At 55.1% G+C, this 26,303-nt stretch overlaps 9 protein-coding genes across 9 annotated transcripts; 5 read left to right on the top strand and 4 right to left on the bottom strand.

The window, feature by feature from the left end:
• Positions 1-132: 132 nt before the first annotated feature.
• Positions 133-2,949, top strand: KRP23_7796 (uncharacterized protein; the record flags this gene model as incomplete). Its single annotated transcript, XM_067893156.1, has 1 exon — positions 133-2,949. The coding sequence occupies one exon, from the start codon at positions 133-135 to the stop codon at positions 2,947-2,949; it is 2,817 nt and encodes a 938-aa protein (XP_067744966.1).
• Positions 2,950-2,985: 36 nt separating this feature from the next.
• KRP23_7795 (Membrane-associated sulfotransferase kil1) lies at positions 2,986-4,715 on the bottom strand (the record flags this gene model as incomplete). The annotated part of the gene is made up of 3 exons (XM_067893155.1): positions 2,986-3,168; positions 3,239-4,613; positions 4,687-4,715. 3 exons carry the CDS (start codon positions 4,713-4,715, stop codon positions 2,986-2,988), a joined length of 1,587 nt encoding a protein of 528 aa, XP_067744965.1.
• A 1,461-nt stretch (positions 4,716-6,176) lies between these two features.
• KRP23_7794 (60S ribosomal protein L18-2) lies at positions 6,177-7,171 on the top strand (the record flags this gene model as incomplete). The annotated part of the gene is made up of 3 exons (XM_067893153.1): positions 6,177-6,179; positions 6,526-6,618; positions 6,689-7,171. The coding sequence occupies 3 exons, from the start codon at positions 6,177-6,179 to the stop codon at positions 7,169-7,171; spliced, it is 579 nt and encodes a 192-aa protein (XP_067744964.1).
• A 634-nt stretch (positions 7,172-7,805) lies between these two features.
• KRP23_7793 (uncharacterized protein) lies at positions 7,806-9,963 on the bottom strand (the record flags this gene model as incomplete). The annotated part of the gene is made up of 8 exons (XM_067893152.1): positions 7,806-7,852; positions 7,936-8,065; positions 8,147-8,409; positions 8,483-8,706; positions 8,788-8,878; positions 8,954-9,061; positions 9,126-9,279; positions 9,334-9,963. 8 exons carry the CDS (start codon positions 9,961-9,963, stop codon positions 7,806-7,808), a joined length of 1,647 nt encoding a protein of 548 aa, XP_067744963.1.
• A 215-nt stretch (positions 9,964-10,178) lies between these two features.
• Positions 10,179-11,550, top strand: KRP23_7792 (Mannose-1-phosphate guanyltransferase alpha; the record flags this gene model as incomplete). The annotated part of the gene is made up of 2 exons (XM_067893151.1): positions 10,179-10,906; positions 10,971-11,550. 2 exons carry the CDS (start codon positions 10,179-10,181, stop codon positions 11,548-11,550), a joined length of 1,308 nt encoding a protein of 435 aa, XP_067744962.1.
• Positions 11,551-11,635: 85 nt separating this feature from the next.
• KRP23_7791 (Bifunctional TH2 protein, mitochondrial) lies at positions 11,636-12,582 on the bottom strand (the record flags this gene model as incomplete). Its single annotated transcript, XM_067893150.1, has 2 exons — positions 11,636-12,030; positions 12,090-12,582. 2 exons carry the CDS (start codon positions 12,580-12,582, stop codon positions 11,636-11,638), a joined length of 888 nt encoding a protein of 295 aa, XP_067744961.1.
• A 110-nt stretch (positions 12,583-12,692) lies between these two features.
• Positions 12,693-13,698, top strand: KRP23_7790 (Deubiquitinase OTUD6B; the record flags this gene model as incomplete). The annotated part of the gene is made up of 2 exons (XM_067893149.1): positions 12,693-12,752; positions 12,889-13,698. The coding sequence occupies 2 exons, from the start codon at positions 12,693-12,695 to the stop codon at positions 13,696-13,698; spliced, it is 870 nt and encodes a 289-aa protein (XP_067744960.1).
• Positions 13,699-15,673: 1,975 nt separating this feature from the next.
• KRP23_7789 (uncharacterized protein) lies at positions 15,674-17,239 on the top strand (the record flags this gene model as incomplete). The annotated part of the gene is made up of 1 exon (XM_067893148.1): positions 15,674-17,239. One exon carries the CDS (start codon positions 15,674-15,676, stop codon positions 17,237-17,239), a length of 1,566 nt encoding a protein of 521 aa, XP_067744959.1.
• A 2,927-nt stretch (positions 17,240-20,166) lies between these two features.
• KRP23_7788 (uncharacterized protein) lies at positions 20,167-26,112 on the bottom strand (the record flags this gene model as incomplete). The annotated part of the gene is made up of 1 exon (XM_067893147.1): positions 20,167-26,112. One exon carries the CDS (start codon positions 26,110-26,112, stop codon positions 20,167-20,169), a length of 5,946 nt encoding a protein of 1,981 aa, XP_067744958.1.
• Positions 26,113-26,303: the final 191 nt, after the last annotated feature.

The raw sequence follows: 26,303 nt of genomic DNA, 5'->3' as shown, positions 1-26,303 counted from the left end.
TTTCTTGTGCTCTTAGTCGATTCATGGAGCTCAGGAATAGCTAGATTGAAGCTCTAGATAACCCGTTGGTGGTTTCGAGCATGAGGTTTGGAGGTAAGACAGTGCTGAGGCGAGCGAATTTAGAGGTGAAGCATGACCCAGGGGCGAGTAGGAAAGCGTGTTCGAGTGTACTGGTCGGACGAGGAGGAATGGTTCGAAGGCACAATCCAGGAGTACGACGACTCCCAAGGGTATTATGTTGTGTACGACGATGGCGACGAACGGTGGGAGCCGAATGGGACACCGTTGCTAGTGGAAGGCGAAGAAGAGGCTCAGACGGCTGAAAACTACGGCGTGCTGAGGAGTGCGAGAGACCAGAATCGAACGCCGGAAATGATGGAGCCACCAGCTTCGCCCGGAAGCAACTACGAGGACGATTATGACGGAACGGAGCAAGATGAGAACCAACAGCGTGAACATGATAGAGTCGTGCCTGGTGCCCACCAAGACAATGAACCGATTGACGGTAACGAAGTCGATTTTGACAGTAGCTATCAACAAGAGGAGGCGGATCAACGCAATGAAGACCAGCTGGAGGTGAAAGATGACCCCGAAGGAAATGAAATGTTCGATGATCGTGGTAGTGGCGATAGTGAAGACGAAGAGTCCGTCGCGGAGTCGGAAATGCCGCAGACGTTCGGGAAGAGCCGAAATAACTCGACAGGCAATCGTAGATCTCTGGCCTCCAACACCTCGCTGCCTTCAACAGTGCCGGTTCCAGTCAAAGGGCTTTTAGAAGGCAAAGTTCTACGAGCTACTGGTCTTCAAACTAGCAGAGCGCTCGCTCCGAATTCATTTGTCCGGGTGTCTTTTGTCGAATCTGGTGATGCAACACACGCGAGTGCCATGCTTCGATGCAAAGAGACCCTATCGACCACAGGCATCGTCCGCGGATCCGCCAACCCCGTGTGGAGTGAAGATCCGCTACGTGATTTTGCTGCCGACCAAGAAAACAACAGTTCACGCGCGGATGGCGGGTTTCAACTTGAGCTACTTCCACGAGTTACGCCTCCTGCAACCAAAGCTGCGTGGCTCCAACTTCCAGGAGACGTGCTTTTCACGGTTTTCTCCGCATCAAGGTCGGATAACTCTCGTAGTGGGGCAAACGAGCACATCGGTCAAGCAACAGTACCATTGCGAAGTCTCTTACAGGATCTCATGAGCCTTTCTCCGTTCACAACTCGCGTGCTCGAACTTCGATCTCGCAGTGGAAGGCGTCTCGGGTACGGTAATGCTTCAACAAGAAGCCTTTTCGACGATGGGAGAGCTGAAGTTCCAACTTTGATCGCCTCGTTCCGGTTCATCCCAACATACGAAACCAAGGCGAAGGAAAAAGTGCCTCGAGCGCTGAGTAAGGTCTCCAGCATTTCAAGGGTCGACAATCGAGTAGCCCCCGCTAAATCTTCGTCGCTAGTTAGCGCGCGGCAAGATAAAGCTCGGAGTGCAACACGAACAGCACCAGCTCAAACAAGTAGCAGCGGCATCAACCGTCGGCGGTTTGAGAAGCAGGTCGCGAAGGACAATCGATCGTTCGCTAAGAGATTAGAGTGGAAAGATGCTCGACGCACTCGTCGATCGGTCCAAGCTAAGGCCCAAGAGAAGAAAAAGGTGACCCCACCTCAGCACGGAGCTAGGAAGCCTGATCACAAAGCGTCTTCAGGGATCAACCGAACGAAGTACGTGCAACAGGTTGCTGCAGAGAACAAAGCGATTGGCAAACGCCTGCAGAATATCCTCGGCATTGATGAAGGTGCTCGCAATCCAGAAAAGTTCTCAAGTTGGGCAGCGGCAGAACCAAAGAACAACACAAACTATGACTACATGGATCGCGATAAGGTCCATGCTCAGGACAAACGCTGGCAGCGGCAGGTCGAGCTAGACTTCATCATGGAAAAGGCTCAGACCAAGTACCAGCAGCAAAGCCAAACAGTCGAGGAAGTCATGGAGCTTCAGGAATCTGTTAGGACTCTCAAGACGCAAGTGGATACGCTAAACAAGAGCGTAGTGCGCTCGGAGATCCTCAACAAAAAGGATCAACATGTTCGTGACTGTCTGCTTCGCGCCGCTGCTGCATCAGGAAGCTCAACACTGAAGGCATCACCACGACAGCCAATAACCCTTAGCAAAAGCTCGTCCAGGACAGCAACGCAGAGCAGCAGCAATGACGTGGGAGGTGGCGATAGCTCGGGGAAGCATCGCAAGGAGCAGGAATGGGAGCTGCTAACTCTACACCGTGATCGCCTGCACGCAGACAAGCAAAAGCTGAGCCAAGAATTGAAGGCACTAAACCAACAAGAACTCGATCTCGACCATGAGATCGATGACCAGCAGTCCAAGTGGGAACTAGCGATAGCGACGCAGCTCTTTCATCGTCAAATGGACAAAAGGAATGCCGTCCAAGCTCAGAAAGCACTTCAAGAGATGAAGAGGAGGCAAAAAGCCTTGGAGCTTTCACGTGAAGAAGAAGAGCAGTGGAAGTGCTATCAAGCCCACCAAGAACTCACACAGGTGCAAATTGCTATCCAGATACTGCGAGATGAACGTGGTGAGGAGCCTCGTCGTTTGGCTGCAACGCGAGCGTCAAGTTCATCTTCCACTGCGGTTTGCGACTATCTCACGAAAAAGACGGAAAAGCAGAAGAGTAAGTTGCTGCAGCTGCAGGTCGAAGTTGAGCAGCGACGCGGTGAATACGAGGCGATGGTCGTTAGTGGTGGGAACGAGAGTCTGAGGAAGCGCGTGCAGGAGCTGCAAAAGCTGGTGTTCTTGTGCAAAGCGCAAGCTACCCACGTGAAGCAAGCTGAGCGACTTGCTCAGCGCAAAGGTGAGCAGGTGGACATGGATTTCCAGCGACGCATGTTCAACGAGCGAACTGAAACAGAGATTGTATTGAAGAGACCTCATAAGCAGTAAGAAATAAGTGCAGTCTAACGATGAGTTGTGCTCACTCTACCAGCCCATGTCACGGCCCAGAATCAGATAAAGCTTCTCGTTGTACGGGGCGTAGAACGCAGCCAGCTTCGCGCGGACAGCATCGTCGATGGGGTCGTACTTGCGTGTATTCTTGGCCGAAGTGTCCTTGATGCGGTGGTACGGCAGATCCAGGAAGTTAAATACCTTGTCCATGGTGGCCTGCATGAACACAACATGGCGTGAGTGACTAACAGCACAACTAGCAATGGGATCAATAACAGCAACGTACGTGAAGCTTCTCGGTGGTCTTAAATTCGTCCAGAGTGAGCAGCAGAACGTTCTCCTTTCCGTACGCCTGGATCCATCCCGCGAGCTGCAGCGCGTACAAGCCACGCGCCACAAACGAGTGCGCGCCGTGGTCGAAGGCAACACGCTTGCGCATCACCTTCTCATCGAACTCTTCAAAGTCCATGTCCGGGTGCACACCAAGCTTCGAGAGCTCCTCGATCTCGTCGTCGATAAGCTGCTCAAAACTACGGCTCTTGAGGTGGTGGTGACCACGGTTGCGCAGCTGCTCCTCGGAGCCCTCCGTGTCCGCCGTCATGGAGTAGTGCGAGTACGCGCGCTCCACCGGGTTGCGCATGATAGCCAGGATCTTGCGGCAGTGCGGGATCACCTGCTTCATGCGGTCAATCACCACCTTGCCGCCGAGCATGTAGCTGGGCGTAGCCTCACCTGACATCAGCGACGGGAATCGGTACAGAATCTTTCGCTCCAGGAAGGTGTCCTCGTAGTAGCGGAGGTGCTTCTTGGCACCCTCAGGCGTAGAAGGATCGGGGAGTTCCTTGTTCCAGCGCCAGTCGAAGTAGTGAGTCTCCTTGCGCTTGGCGGGCCACACGAGGTCGTGCTGCAAGATGTAGTCGTATAGCGACGTGGTGCCAGCCTTCTGCGAGCCGATGACAACGAAGGACGGCGGCACGCGCTTGCCGTAGTCGGTGGACAAGTCCACCGAGCGACGCGTTTGCCACACCACCGTACCCTTCTCGAGCTCCATGCGGTTGAGCGGAAAGTCCTCGTCGACGTAGTCGAAGATCATGTGCACACGGTGCTGGTCCCAGTTGTTCTTGACGCGGTGGCGGCTAATATTGTTGAGCTCGTAGAGGTTGCCCTGCTTGAGCTCGTAGCGCTGCATACTCTGGTCGTTGGGACCCACCATAAAGTCGATGTCGGGGCTCGTAAACACGGGGATGTGCATGCGGTGTGTGAAGTGCACCCACGAGCCAGTGTCGTGGTGGACCGGAATGTCCGCTCCGGGCGGCATGGACGCCAAGATGCAGCGCACGACGCGGTCCACGGGGATGTTGATCTGCTCGAAGATGGGGGCGAGCTCCTTCTGCCACGAGTGGAACCACGGGAACGTGAAGACGTTCTTTAGGTAGTCGTCGCAGAAGATGTACACCACTTTGCCAATACCCCACGTGTCGTGGCCAGCACGACGCACTGGCACATTGTCCTTCTGGGTGGCAGGGTCCCACAGCGCACGTCCCTCAGCGAGGATCCGCTTCTGCAGCAACGAGATGTCGATGTTCTCCTGGCGAGGCACCACCATGGCCAAGTTCTTGGCCATTTCTTCAGGAAGCTCCTGCATCGGCACCTTCTTGTGTCTGCAAGTGCAATAAATATTAGAGAACTGCAGTATAAATCGGCATTGACACATGAATTGCTAGTTACACTTACTCTAGGGGCACATGGGTGAAGGCGGTCATAGCTTTAAAGGCGGTGGTGAAGTGGATGCGGGTGCGTTTGGGTGGTCACGGCTTCCTGTGAGGCTGGCGGAACGGCGGGGATACTCGGGAGGCACGCGCTGCGGACCAGCAGATCAAGCACGTCTCCTATGCAGCCGGCGACGTCAGACTACGATGTACCACATCACACATACACACACAAACAATATGGGGCACACACATGGTGGTGTGGCCTACGTCATAGTGCAACATAAGCTAGTGATTAGTCGAAGTTGAAGTGCACGACCTCAGCTAGCGAGAAGCAATTTCCCTTTTCCCTGCAGAATATTGGGGATATTTGGAGGAATGTCGTGGCCGACGTGGTGAGGTGTGTCACCGAAAACGACGACGTCGAGTTCTTAGACCAAGCATTCTCCCGTGTCAACAAGAATGCACACGTAGGCAAACAATTCAACGAGCTCAATGTGATGAAGAAGTGTATGCTCGATGAAAGGCACAAAAGTTTCACTTCCGTCGACGATTCTGCATGAGAGCTACCAGCGACAAAGTTTCGTCTAGAAATGGGGATATGAGTAAGCGTGGGATATCTCAGAGATGACAGATAGTTCAAAATGAACCATCTAGTGCACGCCTTGGAGAATTCAAGAAAGAGCGCGAATAAATACTCGTACTTGCGATCCGATACCCGAACACTCAAATGAACGGCCCTTTTTGCTATAGTACTCGCGGATCCAGGACATGTTTCCAGTACGATCTCGAATTTGTCCTATAGGCTGCAGCTCTTACCAACCTTTGGGTTTCTCCAGGCTTTCCTCTTGAGAGGAACTTCAAGAGTCTGCGGTGCATACTTCTACGATGAGTGAATTGGGCATCCTAATATCACTGCGTCATAACGAAAACTTGCCTCTACGTTTGAGTAGACGCGATGCGATAAATCACTGCACCGCAAAGATCACTAAAACCCTGCTTCAACTCTGGAATCTTGACTCCTGCAGTAGTACTTTACACTTGTAGCGCTCTCCAGCAGTCCAGGTAACTTCGGCAGACCATGAGCACCGAATAGTTTTTCCAACGAAGCGGACCACTTCACTAGGGTAGCACACTGAGCGCGCTCAATCATGCTGTTGACAATGACAGACTCGGCGCTCGTATCAAAAAGGTAAGCGTCGGCAGCAGTTGCAGCAACCTCAATTTAAAAATTAATATTGGGAAAGTTTGTGTCCTCCACATTGAATCGTACTTAATGATAGACTATCCCCTAGCCTCGCCGAGGAGCAGAGCGATTGGCTGCTAGCCCGCGTTTTCAAGCGCGCTTAGGCCCGATTTCCGATAGTGTGCGGGTTTATTCGACCGGCTGACATTTAAGCGCTTAAATGCGGGCTTTCTCGTGGTTGGTTCCCAGCGCTCACGGCCGGAGCCCAACGCCTTGGCAGTCTTTTTGCGGCGCCGTCTTCATCAAGTTTCAATTTTAAGACTAGCAATATGGTACGTTGCTGTTGGCGGTCGGTGGGCAATGCCACCGCGCTGTAAACGATAGAGGAGGTGGTCGTCTCTCGCGACGCAGCAATAAAGCAGAAGTCTACCGAGTGTCCGCTCTTCTCGACGGCAAGTGGACATTAAACTCAGGACGAGGACGACAAAGCAGGTCAACTACGAGACGCAATACGCCATTTACAGTTGCAGTGGACTGGAAAGCAGGACAAGCAGAGGAGTGGACACTCAGTAGACTGAAAGCAGGCAGCTGACAGACCACCCACCTCCCTATCAGAAGCAGGATCGACACATGCAGAGGTGCTAACAGGTTGCCTTGTGGTATGTGAATCTCGTACAGGGTATTGATCTTGTCGCTGGTGGCAAGGTCGTCGGCAAGAAGAACCGCACGAACCCCAAGTCGGACAATGTGTACTTGAACCTCCTCGTTCGCGTACGTCTTCAGCTGCTCAACAGTGCTCAAGCGGAGATACTGACAGTGTTATCTTTTACTACTACTGCAGCTGTACCGCTTTCTGGCTCGTCGTACGGACGCCAAGTTCAACGACATCGTGCTCCGTCGCCTCTACCAGAGTAACACCAACCAGGCTCCTCTGTCCCTGGGCAAGGTCGCTCGCTTCATGAAGAAGCACGAGGGCAAGATCGCCGTCGTTGTGGCCACGGTCACGGACGACATCCGTCTCCTGAACGTCCCCAAGCTCACTGTGTGCGCTCTCAGCTTCTCCGAGACGGCTCGTGCTCGCATCGTCAAGAACGGCGGTGAGTGCCTGAGCTTCGACCAGCTGGCCCTGCGTGCCCCCAAGGGCGCCAACACGGTGCTGCTCCGCGGTGCCCGCAAGGCCCGTGGCGTGTACGCTCACTTCGGCCACAAGTCGACGCTCGAGTCTGTGCACACGCACGACCACGTCAAGCCGTACGTCCGCAGCAAGGGCCGCAAGTTCGAGCAGGCCCGTGGCCGCAGGAAATCGCGTGGCTTCAAGGTGTAAGTGGCCTAGCCACGAACACTCTGACACCAGGCTTTCTCTGTCTTGTACGTTCCGGGCGTTGGGTCGCGGGGACCGTCGCCTCCGTGTGGCGGGTGCAGTGGTGGTAGCAACAGTTTTGCTAGGAGCTGTTGTGGGCTGGTGGCAGGTCTGTCCTGCTACTTGGCGCTGTTGCTGCAGCCGTGGAGTCGGCTTCTTGCTTATCAGCGGTTGGAATAGACAAACCCCAGGGAATAAAATTGAGACGCGCACCATATTGCTCTTAGCTGTTGTCTTGCATGCCACGAAGAGTTCATCTGCCCAAGTGAGTGCGTTGTACAGATAGGTAGCTGCCTCAATTGTTGATTCAACGAGAGTCAGCAGACAGGTTGTGCTCTGGAGTTGGACTACTCGATAGGTCAGCCGCAAACCTCGGCTTCTGGATGCAGCAGCTCGTTCAACTCGACCAAACGTGGGTCTGGGGTCTGGGAAGCGGCTAGCGTCCCCACGGGGCTTTTGATGCTCTTTTACCATCGTGATACTTGCGAATTCGCCCTACCGACTACAACCCCCTACTTTGACGACTGACAGAGAGGTACATTGAAAATGACTCGGGAACAACGACGTCTCTGTAAACTTTGCGGTGCGTAAGGCTAACTCATTTCCGACGCGAGAGAATGTACTTGAGCTTGGCAACGATTTCGGCTGTTCAGATTGAAGTCGCGTGACAAAGGTGTCAATAGTCGATCTGGTATTCCTCAGCAACCGATTTCTAGTGAAGCACGTACCACACTCATACGGCGAGTCTGCTGTGTAGTCTGTGATGATCTCCTCGATGCTGTCCTTGAAGTAGATCTGGAACTCGGACGGGTCCTGGTTGAAACGCACCCAGACCACACCAGACATCGGCCTCTCCGCCTGCAATCACGAAAACGACCACAACAGACAGAAATCAGTACGACCCGAATAAAACCGCTCAACTCGCCCAGCACCACGTACGATCTTGGTGGACTTGCTTGATGTGATGACACGCTCTCCCACTTTGCGGTTGTAGATCTTGTTGAGGTCGATACCAAGCATACGCTGCTGCTTCTTGCCGTACTTGTTCTTCTTGATCACGTGCCATTCCTTGAACATTGCAGCAGTAACATCGTTGAACATGAATGTCTCCGGAGGCGGGCGAGAGCGACTGTCGACATTGGCTGTTTCCTCCACGGCTGACGGAGCGGGAGCAGAGATCTGAGGCGCATCGGCAAATATTTCTAAGCAGGCAGGAACACAACACAGTTTGAGTCATCACTATCAGTGCAACAAGTATCGATAACAGCAACTTACTCGTAGCAAGAGTCACTTCATGAAGATTGAGTGGCCGCAACTTGGTGTGCATATCGATTTCATCGCTCGCGAGATCCAGGCGCTCACGGTCTGCCTCACTGATCTTCAGCACGTATAGTTCCTGGAAGAGCTGGAGCCGATGTTTCTTGTTGAGAGTTGGCAGTAAATCTTGGCCCACTGTCGTGCCGTCAATAGCCACCACTGTGTAGTCGTCACTCTTAGGCCTACATGGATCCGAAAGCAACACAGGCGCATTAACAAATCGCCCTAAAACCATCATTAAAAATAATGATAATTCGCCGCACATGAAAATCTTAAGGAAGGCCTTGTCGTTAGGCAGCGGAGCCTTAGCAGCAGCAGCACTCGGTTTCACAGCTGCAGCTGGGGCAGCAACATCTTAAAAAGGAAGAAGAAAAATAACATGGGTGAGCAGCGTACAAGGTACAGCACAACGCGTGAACGTCAACATACCAGGCGGGGCATCGCCCGTAGGCGGGCACGCATCCGGCCGTTCACAGAGGCAATACTCGTGACCACCAGCGTCACCAAAGTTTTTAATCTTCCGAGACCGGTCCAGCGCTAAATGAAACAACCAACCATCAGGACTTCATAAAATATCACCACCAAATTCATCACCACCAACCTGGGAAGTCCTCATCTGGAATGCCGTCCGAGTCATGCAGTCGCAGCTCATAACACTCAGGATGGCCGTAATATAGCGACGGCTGACGAGCCTCCACCTGATGCACACGCAGCAGCTCCTGGATTGCTTCATCCACTGTCGACACGTCGTACAACTGCATAAAAACTCATGAGCACCTCACTCTTCCATCCTTTTCCCAACAACTCACATCAATCTTCATCTCGTCCCTCGTAGGCAAGTAGATGGTCAGATGCAGCACTGCTCCTCCATCTGCACCCATTGCGGGCGGCCTAGCACCCACGGCCGCGCCGGCCGGCCCCTTCAGCGCCTTGTCCAACATCGAGGCCTCGTGGAATGAGATGGGGGGCACCTCCTCCTTCTCAAAAGTGAACCCGTCGTCCTGCTTCTTGGGCTCCACTGGATCTTCCTTCTCCCCGTTCTTCACACTGGCGGCGGCGCTGCTCTTCTTGTCCGCTCGGGTCGATGTGCGGCGTCTCGCCATGCTGCTGGAGGCCACGCTCTTGTCGCGCGTTTTGGGCCCCGCATCGTCACCCGCCTTTGAGGCGTTGGCAACGGAGATGCTGCCACTGCTGGCCTTGCGCAGACCCTTGGGCGACTTCTTCCCCACGGGTGACGCGCCGCCGCTCGATGCCAAAGGCTTGAACGCCGTCATCTTGTCGATCCATGAGTTGCGCAGCTGCGACTCCATCTTGGGCGACGAGTTGTAGATGCGGTCCACCTCCGAGTCCTGCCGGTCGTGGAACGTGGGGCTGTTGCAGGCCGCGAGCCGCAGCAGCCCCACCACGTCGTTCAGCTCGCTCAGTTCCGTGAACTGCATGGCAATTAGTCGTAAATGACAATTTCGTGGTACGTTCCCTCTATTCAAGCGACAGCTCATTTCCCTCTCTATACGAAATATAACTATTTACACAAGTAGCCAGTATACTCAACGGATACTCCAAATTGCAGATCTATGCGATCAGATTCGGCCGAAAGACGCATGGTGCTAGCCAAGCTTCTATCCGATCGTCTCACTCTTCAGTCTCTACAGCTATGGCGACGACGGACGCGGCGTTCCCTCCGTCCAAGGCCGTGATCCTCATCGGCGGGCCCAACCAGCAGGGCAACCACTTCCGGCCGCTGTCGCTGGACCTGCCCAAGCCGCTCTTCCAGCTGGCCGGCCGAGAGATGCTCTACTTCCACGTGGAGGCCTGCGCGCGCGTGCCCAACCTGCAGGAGATCCTCATGATCGGCTCATACGATGAGGGACTGTTCGCCCGCTTCTTCGACTCCGTCTGGCGCCGCTTTAACGTGCAGATCCGCTACCTGCGCGAGCAGAAGGCGCTGGGCACGGCCGGTGGCATCCGCTTCTTCCGGGACGAGATCCTGGACGGAAACCCGGCCAGCCTGTTCGTGCTGCACTGCGACGTGTGCTGCTCTTTCCCGCTCAACGAGATGATGCACTTCCACCTCAAACACAAGGGTACGTGCACCGTGCTGGGAAAGCGCGTGTTCCACGACGAAGCCAAGAAGTACGGCTGCCTCGTGGCCGACCCCGTGAGCAAGGAGATCCTCCATTGGGCAGAGAAGCCCGAGACGTTCGTGAGCGACATCATCAACTGCGGAGTATACCTCTTTGACGTGTCGCTCATGGACACGATCGTGAGCGTGGGGGACAAGATCAGCCGCCAACGACTGCGCAGCGAGTCCAACTCGGGCGCCAACACGACTCACGACCTGAAGAAGCTCTTCCCCGAGTTCAGCAACCTCGACAACCTCCGGTGCGTTGCTAGAGCTAAAGACTTGTGGACAGTTGGAAGTTAACTATTATCTGTGTGGTGGTAGGCTGGAACAGGACGTGCTGCTGCCGCTTGCGGACCAAGGATGTCTCTACCTCTACGAGCTCGGAGACTTCTGGTGCCAGATCAAGACGCCTGGAATGGCCATCACGTGCTCGGAGCTGTACATGCAGCGGTTCCGATTTACAAACCCGAGCGCGCTGAGCTCAACGGGCGGCAAGCTCTCGCCGATCATCGAAGGCAACGTGGTCGTCGACTCGTCGGCGAATGTGCACCCAACGGCAAAGCTGGGCCCGAACGTGACGATTGCAGCAGGCGTGACCATCGGACCTGGAGCACGCGTTGCCCACTCGATCATTCTTGAGGGTGTGACCATCAAGGATCACGCCTGTGTTCTCTTCTCCGTCATCGGGTGGAACTCTATCATCGGGCAGTGGGCTCGCGTCGAGGGCCAGCCGCCCAACGCATCGCAGATCCAGGTGCACTCGGCGGAGACGGCGCTTGTGCGCGACGTCACAATCTTCGGCGTGTCTGTCGTCGCCAACCCGGAGGTTATTATCCGCAACTGCATCGTGTTGCCGCACAAGACGCTAACGCAGAGCTACCACGACGAAATCCTATTGTAAGGAGCGCATTGTTGGCTCCGATCTTTTAAACTTGCCATTGTTGGGTCGATCTATCAAGTTTTTGTTAAGGAATAGCGCGATAACTTCACGTTCGTTCATTTTGACGATGCGCTTGAACGAGTGTCCGAAGCTGAGACCAGTCTGTCGTTGTGAAGAGCACAGGTCTGTCACCAGCTCCTCGTTGTGTAGCACACTCGACAAATGACTCGTAACTCGTTAACGGGTGAACATCAATCCCATAGTTGTCCACCAGTCGTTGCAGCAGCCTCGAAGAAGACGACGCAGCGTCCGACGTTAGCCAGACGCCCACATCAGCCTCCAGCAGCGCCAACAGATCGTTGGCGCTGTCACCAACATAAACCACCTTCTTCTCCCCACTTGTCTCTCTCAGCTCTGTAACCCACCGCGCTTTATCCACAGGAGTCTGTACTTCCACCTCGATCTCCCCCGTACTCACTCCTCTCTCATCCATTTTCAACTCTTAACAGCAAAACAAACAATCAGTCACATCCACAGTTTCCACCTCCAACGTCACTCACCATTTGCAATAATTTGCGTCGCCTGGATCTCCACCCCAGCACTTTGCAGCACCGAACGCACCAGTTCCTCACTCCAATTAGCAGAAATGACTTTCCACTCGTCCACGGTCCCTAACGTCTCGACGCAATCAGCTCGGAGCTCCACTTGACCTACTGCAGCGACGATATCCGGACGGCAGATGCCTCTCAGTGCTCGACACTCCACTACGCGCTGCAATGAACGCAGGTCAGTAGTCGCGTACCCGCCCAGAAACTCGCGTAACCCCGCGTCGTCGAAGTTACTCCTAACGTTACGTCCGCTTCGCCATTTAAGCTCGTAGCTGCCACGGAACGCGCCCGCTTCGCTTTCGTACTGTGTTATCAGTTGCTGCTGCAATGACACGGGGCTGGACGCTAGATGGAACAGCAATGCCGTGGTATCGCGCTGAGTGATGGTCTCGTCGAAGTCGGCGCAGAGCAGGATCGGCGGCTTCTTGGGGCGCAGGAAGCGCATGCGGCGAGCGAGTAACCTTAGCCTCATTGAAGTGACATGTCGTTGAAGTGAGATCTGTACATGAGGTACACTTGCATACCACCAGTTACGCTTGGCTCGCACAGGACGAGATGGCGTCCAAGAACGAGACTCTGGGGCAGGCCAAGCAACGCCACAAGCTGGAAATGCGCGTACGTGTGCTTCTCCTGCGCTTCCTAATGCTATACATGCAAGTTACAGCCCGAACCGTGCTCTGTCGGCTTCGGTATCGCGTGTGTAGTAGCAAGATCCCCTTTGACACTCTCTCTCCTTTTCTGCCACCTATAGACTCTGCTGAACGACGTCAAGGCGTTCCAGAAGAAAGCCAAGAAGGACCGAGTGAGCAAGAAGGACGTGGACATGCAGGTGCAGGCTATGGAAGACGCAGTTAAGCAGCGTCACGACCAGGAGCTCCAAGCTTTCGAGACGGAGGAAGGGCAAGATGCTGATACTCCTTCCACTCCGACAGAGACCGCCGCAACGGAGCCTGATGTGTCCTCCAAACAGGCCAAAGCTCAGGCCAAAGCACAGAAGAAACGTGAAGCCAAAAAGCAGCAGGAGAGAGAACGTCGTGAACGCATCGAGGAGGCCAACAAGAACACGGTGAGCGAGCGACAGATCGAGGCCGACATGATCTTGGCGCAGCTGGCCAGACACGGACTCCAGATCAAGGACATCCCGTCCGATGGCCACTGCATGTACCACGCGGTGGCTGACCAGATGAAGCAGAAGAACCTGCACGATATGGCAGACTTCCAGTACCTGCGCAAGCTCACGAGCGAATACATGCTCGCGCACTCGGAGGATTTCTTGCCTTTCATGGCGCTGGATGAGGCAGCTGCTAGTCCAGAGGACGCGTTTGCGACCTACTGCGATCGAGTCGCGAACACGGCGGACTGGGGCGGACAGCTGGAGCTCCGGGCGTTGGCCTGTGCGCTCCGGACGCCCATCGAGGTGTTCTCGGCAGAGGGCGACGTGCTCGTCATGGGCGGCGAGTTTGTCAATGAGGACGATGAAAGTGCGCCCAAGCTGCAACTGACGTACCACTTGCACTACTACACGCTGGGCGAGCACTTCAACTCCGTCACATCAGGTTAGGAGAGAATGAAGAGAAGCAATATGTGCAGCATTAGATGAACCATCAAATAAAACGGAGCCGTAAGGTGGGCATCACGTCCACAGTGGAAAACCCAGTCGACACTGCCATCCCGGAAGTCAATCTTAACACAGCCAATGTTGTCGTTCTTCAATTCCGCACCGACGTCTGCCACCTCCTTGCAAAACACCAGCACGACCTCCCACTCCGCCCACGTAGTATTCAATCCAGCAATGATGGCCCTCATCGTGTTCGTATTCACCTGCTCCTTCCAGTACTTGCACACACACAGAAAAACTCCGTCCTCATTTCGGCTCGTCACATCTTGCACGAGCACCTCGCATCTTTCCTCATTGCAGGCGCAAATCAAGTGACCAAACTTGCAGTCGTTGACATTGTTGGTGTCAAGCATGCATTGCGGCCACTCGGCATTGGCCGGAGCCAAGAACGGAATCGTCCTACCTGACAGTGCACTGACACCGTCGTCGAACGAGATACCTCGCACTCCATTTCTTCTGGAGGAACTGAAGATGCAATGAGCGACCATATTTGTGAAGGCCTTGTCACCGCCACACTCAGTACTTGGACTTTCATTTGTATCCGCTTTGAAGCTGTACTTACTCGAGAATACGTCCCTGCCGGCGGAGTAGCCGGTGGCTCGAATACGTCTTCCCTCCCAGAATCGCAAGATACAGCAGCAAGTCCTCCTCAACAGCCGGAAAACGACAGCTCGGTCTCTATTCCTCATTAGTGCCCCACAACTTCCCTTGTGAGGACTTCACATGGACGATCTGCTCGTCCCTCAAGTTGGCGAAATGCCGATGCATTGCTGAGGTCCCCACTTCTAGACGAGCCCTTTCCGCTGCAGGATCTTCGACGGAGGTAAAAGTGATTGCCGCTCGTTGAGCGGAGTGACCTTCCTGCGACTTCATAAAGCCTTTGCCAGCGAGTGTCCTCTTGCTGATCCAGGTAAATGCTTGGTCTAACAAATCACTGAGCTTGCCGTCGCTGTTTTCAGCCAGACACTTCACCACTTCGTTCACAAAATACTTCCCGAATCTCCCACGCGAACGCATGACGATCTCCTGAACGACAGGGAAGCGTTCCACAGCTTTCCGACCAAACATGCTCTTCACTTTGCGTCTGCAGGAGTAATTGGTAGCTAGGGAACCGCGGGATTACCGCTGCCCAATTTTGAGCCACCTGGCTGCTGCTAGCACACGGATCGACCAAACCGCTGATATTGGCGTCGGTGCCCATGACGATCACCACCAGACCACACACGCGAAATACATTGCGTTGAAACGCAACCTCGTTCTTTCCTCCAAGGCCAGTGATACTCAACTCATCCAAAACGAAGAATGGCAATAGTTTCCCTTCTTCCTTCATCTTGTGCATCGCATCACGGACACTCTTGAGATTGCACTTCTCTACTCGAAACGTTTCCGGCTCCTTGAAGCGTATCATTTTCCGCGCACCTTGGTGCTCGTCCAAATGCCCAGAGCTCTAAGTCAATAGACCAAGGATGGGGTATTGAATAGGACCGTCTTCATGTATTGCGCCGGGCCATCCATGTCCACGCACAGTCGATGATCTCGATGCAAAATTCACGTAAATGTCCTGACAATTCGTATCCTGGCAAGCAAGCATGTAGAAGAACGGCCGCCTGCCGTCCAAAGCAAAAGGTAGTTGCGATTTTCCGACGCCCGATGAGCCCGATACACAAATGAAAGGGAGCGGACGGATCTCGACCTCGGTGGCTCGGTGTGCGCTCGGATCACATTGCAATGCTACGTTCGTTTTCAACTATTTTTCACAAAAATAGCCATTTTCAGAACGTTCCGCATATTTTCCGGGATCTACGCGAAAAAAAGTCGGCATACAAACATCAAGTAAGCCGTCAAAATCAGCCAAGTTAACTTGTCGGTTGTATAGTGCGCCCCATTCCGCCTTTGAGGACCCCTTACGAAAGTCGGCATGACCTTCCAGCCCTCAGGCTGGGCCACGAGCCGCACCATCCCGAGCATGCAGCGCTCTGGGCAGGAGAACGCCAATGCCAACGTCCACACCCGCTACCCGCAGCCCATCGCGCAGCTCGAGCACCACTACCATCGACAGCAACAGCGGCACAAGGTGGACGGCCCGCCATCGCTGCGTGCGTCCACGTCGCGGCTGCCGTCCGCAGTGGAGCTCCGCCGGAGCGACGGAAAAGCGGCGCTCAGCCGCAGCCACGGGGCGCCCGTGCTCCGCAGCAGCGCATCACCCCGCCACAGTGACATCAACGCGACACCCTACGAGCAGTGGAGGCGACTGCGACGCGCGCGCACCGCCAGCGGCAACAGCTGCGCCAGCACCAGCAGCACCAGCAGCTTTGCGTCGTACGTGGTGAACCCGCAGACGGGGCGGCCCGACTTCGGCCTGGGCAGTGACGACGAGGAGGACGAAGAGGTAGAGGAGGAGGAGGAAGTGCCGTCAGTGCTGCAGCACATTGTGGCGCCGCTGTTGCCCCCACCGCCGTACCCCGTAGACCCGTACCACTTTTACTGTAGACCCAAGAGGAAGAATTCGGGGGCAGGCACCGCTGCAGCGGACGTCACGTCGACGCTCGCGACATTGTTCGCCGAGTGCGGCATCGAAGCCATTTTCCACCCGCTCAAGTGCAAGTTCAAGTGCCTCAAGTACGTGCACTACAGCCACGTCGAGTTTGTCGTGCGCGTGTATGCGCATCAGCGCACGCTGCTGGTCGAGTTCCAGCGGAGGAGCGGCAGTGTGCTGCTCTGGGACGGACTGTACCGGATTCTGCATCAGAAACTCGCGCCTGTGATCGATGCCACGGCGCTGCCGTGTTGTCAGAGTAGCGGCCAGAAGCGAGTTGCAGCGGAGCATGGCTCGAACCAGCTCTCAAATCACTACCAGCCTGCAACACCAACACTTCCGTTGGATGACGGAGGGTTTGGAACCCAGATCTGGCGGACTTTATCGCTCAAGAAGCCGACGCCGAGCTCAGGCGTCGAGGCCATGAAGATTATGCTCACGTCTAGGTACCTGGACGCCATGCGTGAAGGATGCGCGGGACTGGCGGAACTTACAGAGGACGTGCAGAACTCGTGTCTCGTGGCTCATGCCGACCTCGTGACGCCGTTGGTTCAAGCGGCGGAAACGACAGACCTGAGTATGTCTCGCTGTGCTGTCGGAGCGCTCGCCAACATTGCTCGTGCCGTCCCGCGATTCCCGGAGAATGAGCTGGCGCTGGCTCAGTGGACTGCACAGCAGCTCCGGATTCAGGCCACGCCGGTGGTGCTGGCGCAGCTTGAGCACGCGAGTGAGCGATCGCTCTTCTCGATCGAGCTGCTTCGGGAATGCGCCCGAGCGCTGGGTGCATTTGCCAGACTGGTGACGGAGGTGGATCCGAGGTCTGTTGCTGCCTCCAGTGTGGACGACGAGCGCTGCGTCCGCATCCTTCGCCTGCATGCCAAACATCGAGATCCCCAGCTAGCTTCCCATTGCCGCGCTGCTTTGGAGCAGTTGTGCCTGAGCGTGTAGTAACTCAGCAGTGTAGCATAGCAAAAGAATAACCCTGCCTCTCGTTAATTGCTTATCTAACTAACTTCTCCCCGCAATTATAGTCGGCTGTCGTTCTCGATGTTGCAGATAGTGGAGAACGCGATTCAAGGTGGAGAATGCAGCAAGGATGTTAGCACGGCGGATTCCCTCGAGGACGTCAGTGATTTCTGCTGCGCAGCTTTCACCCAGATTTCTGACACTTTCACTGCACGAATCCTTTGTGACCCAGTTCAAGTGCAACAGTTAAAAACAACGGGGCGGTGGTAACGAGCAGTACACGATACGGTGCCGCGTTTTGAATATACGCCTCTACATGTAGTGCTACAGCCCGATCGTTGAAGTATTTACCATCAGGGTGGGTGAGTTGCAGGCGTAACCACGCATCCAGAAATATGAAGTTCGTCTGTAAGCGCTCAAAAATTGTCGTCTTGCTCAGACAAGCTGGATAGAATTAACAGGTAAACCTGGCGACCAGTAAATGCCGAGGTGTCGTGCAGGCTTGTTCTACTTCAGTTTCAAGTGAGATGATTATCTTCGACTTTTTTAATGATGTGAAGTTTTCCACAACTAAGCTTGAGTGTCACCCCGGTATTGCCTGAAACGCAATTTCTGCACGGTGTCGGAAGGGTTTCCCTTGACATTTAGCGGTGCCTTTTACTACGGTGGCTCGCGAAACGCGTTCACAATACAATTTAGCAGTGTACAAACTTCTCTCGGATCAATTTTCAGAAGCAGCCGCCTATCGAGCAGCGCAGTCTGCAAGTCCGAGGCAAGTTTTTCGTCTTCGTTACACCTTTTACGGCAATGATGATTGCTAAGAGAGCTTTCTCATCAAACTGAGATTTTAACATAGCAATGATTGACTTCAGGTTATGCGCGCGATTGTAGGCTACTCAACCATTCAAATCCGAATTTTCAAAAATCATGTCACCTTCCTTGCGGTTTTTTAACCGATTGAAGACGAAGGATGGAGATCTCTTTTCGGTGAGCCACTTCAAGAGTGCTTCAAGCGTGACATCTTTCGAGAACCCGTTCGAGAGCTACACAAAATCCCGCTGACAGTCTGACAGTCTGAAAAAAAAGCGCCTTCTCTTCTTTTTCCTCGACCGCTGTCAGGCCGGCCTCTTTTCAGCAATTTCATCTTGACCACGGTAAAGCGAACGGTCCAAGTTTGAGTTACTGGGTCGATCATCTTTGCGGCCGTCACTGTTGGGGCACCACGACTAGAAAGAAAATTGCATCAAGCAGGGTTGGCTTTCTTGACGAATTCAGCAATGGGTACTTAAGGGCAAATTGCGAACAGGCTGCTCATCATGTGCCGGTGTTTACGCAGAGATACCTACATCACGCTCCTTCATAAGAGTTCGTTTGCGCGCTTGAAAGGCTAAGAGTCCTCATCACGCCACAAAAACAAAAGATGTCGGAGGCCGATCAGTTTCCGCCCACCGGAAAGCTTTGTCCTCGGGTTATGAGGAAAGCCGACACGCATTTTGCGGGATTCCACGTACGGGCATAGCTTCAAAGCACAACCGCCGCATCATTTCCGACGTAAATTTCAACGTCATATCACTGGCACCAGCAATAACAACCCCCAATCGCAACAATTTCGCACGGTTGGTGTCGAATTCAGCGCAGGCGCCTCACTGACTTCATTTATGAGCAACAAGCTGAGCAGATTCCAATCCGATTCGTTCAGTTTTTCCAAGTCCTTCCGTATCACTGTGTAGGTCCAATTGTAGTTGTTGAGGTAGTTCTAGAAGTTTTAACTCAATACTTCCATTCGTGCCGTTCTTGGCCGCACTTGTCAAAACCAATCGAGTACCGGATAGTTGACCCAAAGACGCCTGGGGCTACGGCAGAATACCCCATGATGCGCTCGTGTGTCGACTTTCGAAATGGATGTAGTCCCTCAATCAGCTTGAAAAAAGTACGCATTTGACGATCGTCACTTGAACTACCTCGCCCAGAGTAAACGGACTCGTATTACCATCTCGTTTGAGCCGCTCGTGCACAATAACCAGATCATGACTCCCAATTCCCAGAAGTCCCAGGAAATAGTCACTAGTTTGCCATTCGCGTAGACAGCGCAAGAAGTTACTGGCCAACGCTTCGTTCGTCAGCATGGCATCCATTTCGTCAATCACCAGCCACAGACGTTTTCCCCGACGCACAACATGCTCTCGAACTCTTGAAACGATCTTGTTTCTTCACCAATAGTTTTGCTGAGCGCAAGCCAAAAGCCTTCCCGTTGCGAAAACTGACCAAGACGGATGGGACCAAATTCCAGAGGCGATAGGCAATGATCGTCTTGCCAAACAGGCGAGGCCCGTAGAGGAAACGCGGTTGAGCGACTTGTTCACGCGACGAAAACGCCTTTTCCAGCTTTTGAAATGCCGCAATCGATTCCATTGGGACTCGAGGAAGACTGGTCCTTGATAGATCACCTCTTTCTGCACCAGCTTGACCCGCTTCAACGGTGGCGTGCTCTCATCTGCAGCAACATGCTGCACTAACACGTGAACGGAACCATTTCCAGCTGCAACCTCTTGATCCGAGACCGCGACCCGCACGCCTTCCTCCGATAACCCATGACGGCGAGCTTTTCGCTTGCGTAACTCCCAGCTGCGTCATGCCACTAGAGTCTCTCACACCGTTCAATACTTGGCTTTCCGTCAGCCATGCGGCGTCCTTTCTCGCCAGGAAGAGCTGCAGATTCTTCGAGTCGTCCGAGTTCTCCGCCTTGACCGCCGTCGTCAAGTCCCACACAGACTTGCTCACGTAGATGTTCACCGAACCCCCCGTCGTACCAACGCTTTCCTCGAGCCAAAGTTACGAACAACATTGTCCGATACCATCCATCAAGAAGTTTTCTCCGATTCCTGTGGATGAGCGATTGATACGTTCTGCTAGACAGGAGGCAGGCTGCTGATGTCACGCCGGTCGTTGCGCCTTAGAAGCCTCATCTGGCGGTTGAATTTGCGCACGTGGCCTTGTGGATCAATGGCCGAGCTGTCCCGCTCTGCAGTTGGACTGCGGTTGAGGCTGGCGCTGCTGCTACGAGCAGTGGCAGTGGCAGTGGCGCCTCCAATGCCCGAGACAATGGGGCGAGAAGTGACGGGGCTAGCGCTTTTCGGGCGTGGGGAGGAAGCTGCAGTCGCGGACATTGGCACAATCTCCTCGACGCCATTCACGCGGCGGATGACGAGCTTCTCCATGCTCACCGGCAGCAAATACCCTCCACCATGTGATGCCTCGGCGCTGATGTCGTGCGGTCCCGAGTTGGTGCTTCGGCTGCTGCTGCACCCGTTCGCTGCAGGGGTTGCCACAGTGCTGGGCATCAGGTCCTGGAAGCAGAGCTTGGGCGCCCCCAAGACGCGCATCTGCTTCTTCTCGAGCTGAGGGATCATGGACTGCGAGGACAAAATCGTCTTGAGCACGTACACCATCCACTTTTGCTCTCGGTACGTCTGCCGCACACACTGCGTCACGGCTGCAGCAATCGATTGAGGCAGCACTGCACTGCAGCTACCAAACACCCTTCGTCCGTCGGGAGACACTGTTTCCACCTCCTCACTCAATGGTGCAGCGTTGGTGAGTGAGTTGTTCGCTGGATGCTGCGAGACTTCCGCAGAACGAGACAGCAACGACGTGTACGTCTGCACGTGAGTAAATCGCCGAGCTCCGTGCGACGACGGGGGCGTGACACCAACAGGGGCGTCATCGATCGTACTGGCAGCAAATATCGAGATTTTCTCGCACTCGTAGCGAACTTGCTGCAGCTCCTCGTCCGTTTGACGCAGCACCGAGAGCAGACTGGGGACCAGCTGACCGCGGCTGTCGACTGTGGCGCCTTCCTCCACAACTAGTCGATGCAAAGTAGCAGCACAAACGCGACCCAGCAATGTGTTGCGGTAAGTAGGTCGCAGTCTCACTGGTGACGTCGAGGCTGCAGTTAGCGCTGGGGAAGACAGCGACATCCGCTGAGCTTTCGGGTTTGGCTGCGTCATGAGCTGCAGCAGCGTCTGGATCACGCCTAGACGCACCATCGCCACACGGAAGACTTTGACCGTGCTCAGGTTTGCGATCGCGGCGCTCGCTTCCAGCAGAATGCGGTCACTGGCTTGACCCGACACGATCTCGTCCTGGAAGTACTTGATGCCGTGCAGCATGTGGCGTTCCAGCATCAAACTCACGGGCGACTCCGCATCGTACGCACTGCCATCGTCGTTGTCGTCGTCGAGCTGAAGGTCGTGCAGCGAGTCGAGTGGTCTCTCGGTGCTGGAGCTTCCAACGTCTTGAAGAGAGCCATCGCCGTCGTCGTGCTTGTCGTAAAAGAGCGAGAGGTGCTCAGTGACGCTCAGTGTGAGATTGCGGATCGTGGCCGCTCCGCATTCTCGGAGGCGCAGGTTCCTAGCGGAGACCATAGGGCTCCCACCGCCGCAGATACTTACAACCACGTGCACCGCCTGCGTTTCGCACAGCTGCAGCTGAATTGGCTGGTACGTGGACAATAGCATGAGAATGCGAACGCATTCGCGTGCGATGATGCTGCTGCTCGCATGCCGTCGATGCAGAAGAGCGCAAAGACTCACTGCTCGTTGGCGTAGCAGAGCCTCGGCACATCGTGGCTTGCCAGCCAGCGTGTGCGTTAGACATGCAGCCAACTCGCATGCACTTGCATCGGCACCCAACGCGCGATATTCCAGCAGGGGCAGCAGGCGAAGAAGCAGGTTCTCCTCCATCAAAGCCAAGGCTAGCGCGTCGTCGTGCGCGATGTTGTGCAGGCACTTGAGAGCTGCCATGTACGTGCTCGTGACTGTCGGTTCTGGGTCCGCGCGCACAAATGCCTGGCTTTCGTGGTCATTGGACAGCTCCCACGACACAGACACTGGCGACGTAGAAGGCAGCGCGTTGGCGGTGGCTTCCAGCAGTGTGAGAACTGCTTTGGGCACGCGCATTTCACCAAAGAGATGCAGCGAATCGGTCACAAGCGAGCAATTCGCGAGCGCTTCGACCGCAAATTGGCGGACTACTGGGTGCTCGCACTCGGTGCAGACGATCAAGAGCTGCAGCGTCTTGCGTTCGCAGAGCATTTCGACCCAGGGCTGACGGCAGCTCAAGTTCCTCAACGACATGGCGGCAGACGCTCGAGACTCGGTATCTGCATCCACGTAGTTGCGAATGATGTCCATTACCTGCGCGCGCATGAGCTCCTTGTGGTTTTCCTCGTAGCTGGCCAGGTTGCAAATAATGGCGAGTGCAAAGCGGCGACTCTCAGCGCTCAAGTGGTTGGCAGGGCATTGCAGCTGTACTGGTTGCTGTCGCTGTTGACCTGCTCTAAACAGGAGCGTCGTCATCGCTGGGTCTGCCTGTGACGGTCTTCCGATAGAACTGCTCGTGGTAGCAGAGCCTCCAGGTTGTTTGCACTCCACCGCAGCAGACAGGTACGCCATGACTCCATTTGACAAGAGTTTGTGATGGTACTGACGATCGCAAGATAAGTTGAAGAGAGCCCTCAGCCCAATGCTGAAGACCTCGTCGGCCGATGAGGACGGAAACGAGCTGATCGGTAGCGAGGACATGGAGGCGCTTTCGATCGAGAGTCGACGCTCTTCGGCTCCGTTGGCAGCGCTTGTGCCCGACATCATGACCTGGGACAGCTTCATGAGCGCGTAGAGGACGCCGTCCTCGACCACTTTCGACCGCGTAGCTCCGTGTGACAGCAAATTGGACAGCGTCTTGGCATGAATTTGCTTGGCCTGGATCGAGTTGGCGCGCAGTAGCGCTACGACAATGAAGTCCTTGAGCTCCGCAGAAGACCAGACACAGGCGGCGGCGGACACGTTGCACGCGGCAATCGCTGCGTACTGCTGGCACTCGACTTGGCTTGTGCGGCCGAGGCGGTTGAGCGCACGCGCCAAGTTGGCGCACTGCACCAGCTGCTGGCAACCTTCGGTCGTGAACGAGATAATGGCGAACGCGGCCGAGCAAGCGAGCAACGACTGAGACTCCTCGTTCGCGTTGCAGCAGTTGATGAGACCCTGGATGACACCCTGGTTCGCCGAGGTAGACGCGCACAGGTGATAGAGCGTGGCGGCGCAAAATGCCTGCGTCACTCCGCTCTTTGACGAGGACGACGCAGCAGCTCCACTTCCCCCAGGTCCGGACGGTAGCCCGCACATTGCGATGAGCATGGCTTCTGCTTCTTCAGAGTAGGTAACGTGCTTCTGGCTGTCACGGCGCTGAGTGGCAGCTCGTGTGAGCGCGAACAGAGACGCCGAGGCGTAGCATGTGATCGGTAGCTGTCGTTGCAGCTGCAAACGCTGTGGATGGGAGAGTGCGGCATTGGACGGGATGGTCGTGGCCAGGTTCATGTAGGTTCGCATGCAGGGGAGCACAAGCGCCACCACCAGTTCGACGTTGGTCATGTCCATGAGCTCGCTCGCGATAAGGTAAATCGACGCTAAGAAGCGCTCTTGGTCATCGTCGAACGCCAGGTTCAACGCTTGGAATTCCGCTTCTTCGCTGTTTGTACAAGCAGGCAAACCCCCGACTGTCAAGGACGACGTACCAGGATCACCTTTGCCGTGGTAGTCGTTCACAGACGTCGTCGCGAAAAAGTTAAAGCCGCTCACTAGAGCACGCACCACTTGGTCGCCGTACACGAGCTGCTGTAGGCAGCTGTCGAACAGCAGGTTGGATAGCACCGAGGCGTAGATATACCGAAGTCGGCGAGAATGACCCACGTCTTCAGCTGCTGCGGCCAAGAGTTTCCCGTCCAACGTCCGCAGCAGATCGTTCGCGTAGGTCGCCTGCTGCGCAAGATTGAGCAGAGCTACGAGTGCGTCCTCTTTCGCATCTTCCGACATTTCCGTCGTCCAAGGGAATGACGACGCGTACAAACTTCGAGACGACCGCAGGTACCATATCGGAGGCGGAGCGGCCAACCGTCCAAGCTCGATAGCCCCAACAAGACCCCTCGTTAGATCGTGCACGGACTGCTCGCTGGCTTCACTCATGGACGGCATTCGACCGGCGTCTTGCATATCTTGATCTTCTTCTTGTTGTTCTGCTGCTTGTTGGCAATCGACCTCCGTTTCATCGTTTGATATTGCAGGCAGGACGGTGACGGCGTGGAGCATCATGAGTATTTGAGGTATCTCCATGAAGGACGATCGACAGGAAGCCTCGAAACTCAAGTTGCTCAATGCGCGAACTGCGTTGCGCATCAACGTTCGAGCGTCTCTGGGGTTACCCGCATAGCCGAGGTGGTCGATCAGAGCGAGCTTCGTGGCCAAGTGGATCAGGTCCTGCGGGAAATTCTGGCGTCGCAGCTCGACGTTGCTGGAGAAATTGGTTAGCGCTCGTGAGCACGAGACGCTGGTGCAACGGAACCTCTCCTCGGCAGTGACACTCGCGTTGTGAGTCCCCACATCCCGCAAAGCCCCCGACAGCATTAAACTCAGCGCTTTCATGCCGTGAGATCCCATCATGCTGTGATACTCGACAAACGCCGAGAAGTTGGATAGCGTATCCGCCGCCAAGCGAAGCAGCTTCATGCAAATGCCCATATCCGCAGTCCACGAAGGCGCATGCCCTCCAAGATTGAGGAAAAAGCGCGAGCTGGAGCCACCGCCGTTCCCATCCACGAGCTTGCACAGTTGACTGACTACGGTGTACAGGATCTCCGCCCCACCACCGCGGAGAGCACCCAGACAACTTGAGCGATACAGCGACAGGTTGAACAGCGCCTCGATCGCGAAGTGCGAGGTGGCAGGCGCAGTGGACAACTGGCTGATGACATTCATGAGTCCAAGTGGGCTTTGCACAGCGTGGGGATCGCCAAGAAATACACGGTCTGGAAACACGTGTCCATAGAAAGCCAAGTTCACGATGCAGCTCACCACTAGTTGTTGCAGAAGAACGTGCGGGACCGTGAGCATGGACATCAACTCGGTAATTGCGCGGCTTCGAACGAGCACCGCCGCACGCGCTCGACTTTGCGACAGTCGACAGAGCGCTGTCGAGCAGGCCACTTTGACGTCCAGAAGCGGCGTCCAGCTTAGTTCAAGCAGAGCTGACACCCCGTCCTTCGACGCAAAGTCCTCCAAAACCGCTACATCCGTCGTGACATTGGCCAGGACTGCAGCTGAGTAGCGCAACAATTTCGTATCCTCCACGTCGCTGAAGTCGGCAATCTGCGCAATGGCCCCTCCTCTGATGATAGCCAGCTCGCTGCCGATCTGGCACGAGAGTTTGTAGAGAGAGTGAGCGCAGGTCAGTCGTGCGCTGAGGTTCTGCGTGGCATCCAATGCCACTTCGGTATCCCGAGGCTTGGCCTCGTAAGGAGTGAGCAAGGCAGTGAGGTCGCCTCGAATTGTGTTTACACGCTGGAGGGGGGTCTTCGTTAGGCTCGCACGCTTCATTGTGGCACTTTTCATCGATGAGCGCAACGGCGGCTTTCCCACTGGCGAGGAAGCGGGGGTGTTACGACCAGCACTAGCAGAGTCTGCACTTGAACTCTCCTCCTTCGTGAAGCGCACCTTGCTCTTCCCACTCCCCAGGTCGAAACTGGAATCATTACGATTGCTGTTGGGAAATTTGCTCTTGGTCAAGGAGCTGGTCGCAGCGTCTTCCTTGAGTTTTGTTTGGATTCCAGCCATGAGTAGATCCACGCCAACGTCCGTCTCGAACGTACCGGCCTCACTTGCCTGCAGCAAGTATTTCCTTTGTGCAGGTCGTTGGATGCCCAGCGAATGTCTTGCTCGCACCGCATGCGCTAGAGCCCTGAGACGCAAAACTGTGGGCGACGACGGCTTGTCCTCCACCACCAGCTCGGGCACCGACTTCATCGAAAGGCTCGAGCCTCGTCGATTCCCACCACTGTTTTGTCGAGACTTTCGCCGCCCAGACACTCCGCGTGATAACCGGCGGTCCATCAATGAAACACTGCCCGACCTCGCCATCACTGGCTTCGTTTCTCCCGCGTCCGTCGACTCATTAGGCAGCCTTGGAAGCAGTTCCTTCGCGCTTTGCCGATGCA

The sequence above is a fragment of the Phytophthora ramorum genome (genome assembly GCF_020800215.1).
Source record: "Phytophthora ramorum isolate Pr-102 chromosome Unknown Phyram_PR-102_s0006, whole genome shotgun sequence".
In the NCBI taxonomy this organism is placed as follows: Eukaryota; Oomycota; class Peronosporomycetes; order Peronosporales; family Peronosporaceae; genus Phytophthora; species Phytophthora ramorum.
Note: the sequence above shows the minus strand (reverse complement) of the source record. Positions and strands in the feature narration are given on the sequence as shown.